We start from the raw sequence: 6,028 nt of genomic DNA on the forward strand, positions 1-6,028 counted from the left end.
TTAACACCTCTTCCCTTCCCCCCACCTCCCCCTCTCCCATGTCCCCCCAGAACTGTTGGTCCCATTGTTTTCTCTTCCAGATTGTTCATCAGTCTATCCTATCCAGACAGACCTGTGGAGACACCAACATGCACAACATGCACAAAACAAGACAGAGCAAAACCAAGCAACAATGTACAACAAAACAGCAACAACAACAAATCACTGACAAAGAACAAATTAAAACACAAGAAAGAAAAGCTTGTAGTTAGTTCAAGCATCATTGGTCTTTAGGAGTGTTTTCCAGTCCAGTCTTTTGGGGCACCGAACGTTAGTTCTTATAACATGGTCCTGCTTGACACTCACCTTCATGAAGAGCTGAATAGAAATTTTACAGGGCAGTTAAAGAAGACAAAGTAAAGTATTATAATGAAATGTGCAAAATTAGAGTAAGAAAATTAAAAAGGAAAAGCATGCTCGGCATATCTGAAACTGAAAGAACTCAAGAAAAAAAATTAAGCCTAGAGTTTCAATGTTGAAAGATTCTATGAGAAAAATATTGAGCAATGATGCAGCAAACATCAAACGAAGATGGAAGGAATACACAGAGTCACTATGCCCAAAAGAACTAGTCAACATTCAACCATGTCAGAAGGTAGCATATAAGCAAGAACTAATGATGCCAAAGGAAGAAGTTCAGGCTGAATTGAAAGCATTCAGCAAAAACAAAAAAAGACTCCAGGAATTGACGGAACACCAATTGAAATCTCTCAACACGCTGATGAAGCACGGAAATCACATATTGGGCTATGCCAGCTACTTGGCCAACTGATTGGATGAGATCCATATTGTACTCATTCCAAAGAAAGGTGAGCTAACAGAATGCTCAAATCATAGAACAGTATCACTGATATTACATGGAAGTAAATTTTTACTGAGGATCATTCAACAATAGTTGCAGCAGTATTTTTACAAGGAGCTGCCAGAAGTCAAGGGTAGACTCAGAAGACAAAATAGAAAAGGGTTATTATTGCTAAGTCAGATGAATTTGGGCTGAAAGCAGAGAATACTGGAAAGATGTTTACTTGTGTTTCATTTACTGTGACAGGGCATTTGACTGTGTGGATCATAATAAACTATAGACAGACTTGAGAAGAATGCGGATTCCTGAACATTTTATTGTGCTCATGGGGAACTTGTTCATGGCTCAAGAGGCACTGTGTGAACAGAACCAGGGAATACTGCATAGTTTAAAATCAGGAAAGGTTTATGTCAGGGCTGTACCCTCTCACCATCCTTATCCAATCCGTGTGCTGAAGAAGTCATCAGAGCATCTTGATGATATGAAGAAGAATGTGGCATCAGGATTGGAGGAAGGGTAGTAACAACCTGCGATATGCAGAGGACACAGCCTTGCTTGCTGAAGTGAGGAGGGCTTGAAGCCCTCGCTGATGAAGAACAAGAATTTCAGCCTGCAGTATGGATGACAACTCAATGAAAAATAGACCAAAATCTCACAACTGGCCCACTAGGTAACATCATGTTAAGTGGAGAAAAGTTTGAAGTTGTCAAGAATTTTGTCTTGCTTGGCTCCAAAATCCATGCTCATGGAAGCAGCAAACAGGAGATCAAAATATGCCTCACATTGGGTAAAACTGTGGCTCAAGACCTCTTTAGAGTAGAGAAAAGCAAGGACATCACTTTGAGGACTCAGGGGCACCTGACCCAAGCCATGATATTTTCAACTGCCTCATAGCATGTGAAATTTGAAATCTGAATAAGGAAGACTGAAGGGGAATTGGTGCATTTGAAATGCAGTGCATGAAAGAATATTGAAATTTCCATCTACTGCCCCAAATGATGGCAAGACTTCGTCTTATGTTCTTTGGAGATGTTTCCAAGGGAGACAAGTCCCTGCTAAAGTCAAGGAGTACCAAGACAGACGAAGCTCACAAGGAGGGACACGAGTGGCACAGTGGCTAGTACAATGGGCTCCAGCATAGGAAAAAGTGTGAAGATAGCTCAGAACTGGACAGTGTTTAATTCTGTTGCGCATAGGATTGCTACGGGTCAGAACTGACTCAATAGCTTCAAACAGCAAATATGTTTTATCCAAATAATTAATCTCTAAGAAAAAATGTCCATAATGTCAGCTTTCAGATGCCATCCTTCTTAGAGGCACTCGTACTTCAGTTAAATAAATTGCTTCACATGTATTGTTGTGGGAAAAGATGCATTGCTATCAGGTCATTTTTGACTCCCAGCACTAGTAAAATATAATTGCTCCATAAAGCTTTCTTGGCTGTTATCTTTCCCAAAGCAGAGCGTCCACACTTTCTCCCACAGTATGATTAGGTGTCTGAATGAGAACCATATGTTTAGCAACTCAGAGCAAACCATTTGTGCTTCCTAGGGACCTCATATTGTTGATGAAACCCCACGACCCCTAACTTCAAATGGATCCTGACGCTCAGCCCCCCTTTATAAGGTGTGAGGCATCATCAATGTTTATAGAAACAGATCGTCTCATCGTTCTCTCTTGGGGCAGCTTGTTTCCTTTATGTTTAAGCCGCCCGTGGTTAGCAGTCCAGTGCATATCTTAAAGCGACACCAGGACTCTCCTACTGTTAATAGTAGTGTTGAAATGCTCACTTTGAGATTGTTACAGGGGCACTTTGAGATAGAGCAAATGAGTGCTAGGTTTGTGTTATTGAGAACTCATAATGGCAGAGGAGAAAAGAGGTCTATATAAAGATCAATGAGTTTAACCTTGCCATTTGCAGTTCAGCTGATTTGGATGATCGGTATTGTTGCACCTACTTGCAGTGTCCCAGGGTGCTTGGTCTCACGAACTGAAGAATGGACTGCTGGGCCACACATCGCAAGCTGAAAGCAAAGCTCATTTAGAAAAGAAAGAAAGGCACCCAGTGCATTAGGTGGGGTCTTGAGGGAGTTGCCACTGAAGAGCTCTGTCTAGGGTTTGTTTGTTTGTTTTGTTTTAAACAAGTTGTAGGATACATGGCCCTTTTTCTATCCCCAGGTTACCAATGGACCAGTCCCAGGTCTGGTCACGTGCCGCAGGTCCAATCATAGACCTGCTCACCCTCTGTCACCACTGTGTTCTTGCTTGGGGAGAGAAAAGGAAGTAAGCAGGCAAGGGGTCAGCAAATAGAGTTATGAGTGTTCTGACTTTGGAGTTTAAAATTAGCCTAGGGGCCAGTTGCCTGCTAGTTTAAGATTTAAAATTATCTTAAGCAGTTGAGATTACTCTTACTGGCATCCTGTTCTCCCAGTGTTTCCCATGGGGCCTCTTTTCCTTCTCTGCCTGTGTTCTCTCTGTCTCCTAGTTTTCAATCCCTCCTTTGCAGTGGAAGCTGTTAGGGAGGTTGGGATGACTGACGACGACCTATCTGGCTACTCCCAGTTGTACAGGAATGTGGTGTAAGGGCACAGCAGTCAGGGGCCCCCCAAAGGGTCTGTGTCATGGGGCACAGTAGAGAGTGGTTGATGTGCAGCGTTCCAAGTCAGCGGTCTCAAACAAGGACAGGGTTGTTGTTGTGGGTTTTTTAATGTGTTGGGATTCTTTTGAATTCCTGGGCTACCAAAATTTGCATTTGAATCTGGTGGAGTCTGGAAGATACAAATGTTGTAAACAAATTTAAAAGACTTGGCCTGAATAGACAAATAACCAATAAAGCCTGTAATCATAAATAACGGACAAGAGAGTTAGTTATCAGTATAGGGAGGTGAGAGAACCAAGGACACAACTGCCAGTCATTGAAGTAAATCTAAAAATGTATAGGCAAAAGTATATTTGGAGGGGGTGGTCAAACCCACACAGAAACGTATATCCTGGGGATGGATGCACATATGACCCCTAGAGCCGAGATTGGGCAATTACAGGTGGTACTGAGCCATTCCCTGGGGATCAAGGAGGGGTTGCCCCAAGGACACTCCACTCTTGATGGTGATATAGGAGATAAGAAGACACTGCTTCATTAAGAAAGAAAATGATGAACGAAATCACTTGCTATATTTCCGGGGCCAAACCCAGTGCCATTTAGGGCTGAGAAAAGCTTACAGGAAATTGGCCTTGAAGGACCATCCTGATACGTAGTCAAATGAACATGAGAAACTTTTGTTTTTGTTTTTTTGAAACCCAGTGCTTTTTTATTTTCAAAGAGAGAGAGAGAGACAGTAACAATGAGTCTGAAGCGAATCAGGGGCGGGCAGGCTCCAGCCTCACCAGCCCCACGCACCCCAGGGCTCCGATCCACAGCCAGCCGTGGGGTCCGCTGCTGTCCCTCTGGGGTGTGGTCTTGGCCGCCCCTGCCCGGAGGAGGGCAGTGAGGTCCTGGTGGCTGCGGAAGACGGACCTCAGGCTGGCGATCTCCCCACGGAGTTGTCGCTGAGGCGCCAGTTGGAGTCACCAAGCACAGGCCGCCGGCGCTCGCTGGCCTTGAAGACATCACCGTTGTCCTTCAACTTGATGACACCTTGCTTCCGGGATCTCTTCCAGGCGGGTCCTCCAGAGACAAGTCCACGTCAATCTGGTTATCCTGGGTCGCTCTGCCGAGGGTGCTCTCTCGGGAGCGCCTCAGTTCGCGCACCCTGCGACCCTCAGCACGGCCACGTCTGGGGAGCTCAGCAGGCGACCCTGTCACTTGTCAGAGCGCCTGCCACTTGGGCGGCTCCTGCTCCAGCTGCCGGATCGCTGGCTTCTGGCACCATCAGCTCAGGTTCCAGGACCTCATCTCGCATGTCCTTGAGTTTACTGTCGTCGATCAGGTCCTGGGCATCCGACAAGCTCCGTCCTCGGCCCCCTTGGGCAGCGGCTGCACTGTCTGGTCCTCCAGCGAGAGATGCTGCTTTCTGGGCTGCTGGAGGGCCTGCGGCGCCCGCGCAGTGCGCACCAGGTGGAAGGCATCGGGGTGTCTGTGCAGCAGCTCCCAGAAGGTCTCCAAGGCGGGCTGGCTGCTCGAGCCCACTTTGCTCAGCAGCTGCTCTCCGCCTTGCTAAGCACAGCCTTGCCCTGGATGGCTGCCATGGCTTCTGGGTGCAACTACCTCATGGCCTGGCAAGCCAGCTTGGAGACGACGGGATCGCAGAGCAGGGCGTACCAGCGCCCCTGGACTTCCCGGGGGGTAAAGCGGCAGCTGAACTTCACACCCAGGTGGACAGATGCCAGGTCACTGCAGCACTGTGCGGACAAGCAGGAGGTCGTCCGCGGGCTTCCAGTGGCTCATGTCCTTGGTCACGTGCATTGGCTGTTTGCTCTTTTTCACCCGTTTGCTGAGCCCAGGGGTGGGGGCAGCACTGGGAGGCACCGGGCGTGCTGCGACCTTGGACACCTTCTTCTTCTCTCTAGAAGAGGGCTCAGTCCCGGAGCAGCGGCCGGGCTCTACCCTACTGGTCCCTTTACCCTAGTAGAGGCCTTGGCCAGGCTGCTCCCCACCAGCTTGTCGAAGATGAGAAACTTAAACAGATTTCTCAAGCTTATGAAGTGCTCTATGATGCAAAGGAAAGAGAATTATATGACAAAGGAGGTGAGGAGACCATCAGAGTGGGTGGAGCTTCCCTGATGGACATCTTTGATACGCTCTTTGGGGGCAGTGGATGGATGCAGAGACAAGAGAGGAGCAAATAGTGTGCATTAGAAGAGTTGTACAATGGTGCAACAAGAAAACTAGCTGTGCGAAAGAATGTGATTTGAGATACATGATGACAAAGTGGTTCATGAGGTGGTATGAAAAGAGCAGTAGAGCGCTGTCCTAATGGCAGAGGGACTGGGCGGCAAATACGCATTCTCATACAAGACCTGAACTGGCTCAGCAAATTCAGTCTGTGCACATGCCTGAGTGCCAGGCCATGGAGAATGGATCAGCCCTGAAGACAGATGTGAAAGTTGCAATGGAAAGAAGATCAAAGAACTATATGTGACCTCCTCCCTGGGGCATGGACAACAGAAAAGTGGGTGAAGGGAGACGTCAGACAGGGCAAGATATGACAAAATAATAATTTATAAATTATCAAGGGCTCATGAGAGAGG

General features: G+C 47.1%; 1 protein-coding gene across 1 annotated transcript in view; it reads right to left on the bottom strand.

The window, feature by feature from the left end:
* Positions 1-4,198: 4,198 nt before the first annotated feature.
* LOC101649397 (microspherule protein 1) overlaps positions 4,199-6,028 on the bottom strand; it is an 11,192-nt gene continuing 9,362 nt past the window's right edge. The window contains 8 exon segments of the mRNA XM_045283762.1: positions 4,199-4,374; positions 4,377-4,508; positions 4,511-4,704; positions 4,706-4,793; positions 4,796-4,987; positions 4,990-5,171; positions 5,173-5,401; positions 5,404-5,487. Of these exon segments, the coding sequence (XP_045139697.1) occupies positions 4,199-4,374; positions 4,377-4,508; positions 4,511-4,704; positions 4,706-4,793; positions 4,796-4,987; positions 4,990-5,171; positions 5,173-5,401; positions 5,404-5,487 (1,277 nt within the window).

Source organism: Echinops telfairi, unplaced genomic scaffold, assembly GCF_000313985.2.
Source record: "Echinops telfairi isolate 266 unplaced genomic scaffold, ASM31398v2 ScPeMD7_7467;HRSCAF=8505_0, whole genome shotgun sequence".
Taxonomy (NCBI): Eukaryota; Metazoa; Chordata; class Mammalia; order Afrosoricida; family Tenrecidae; genus Echinops; species Echinops telfairi.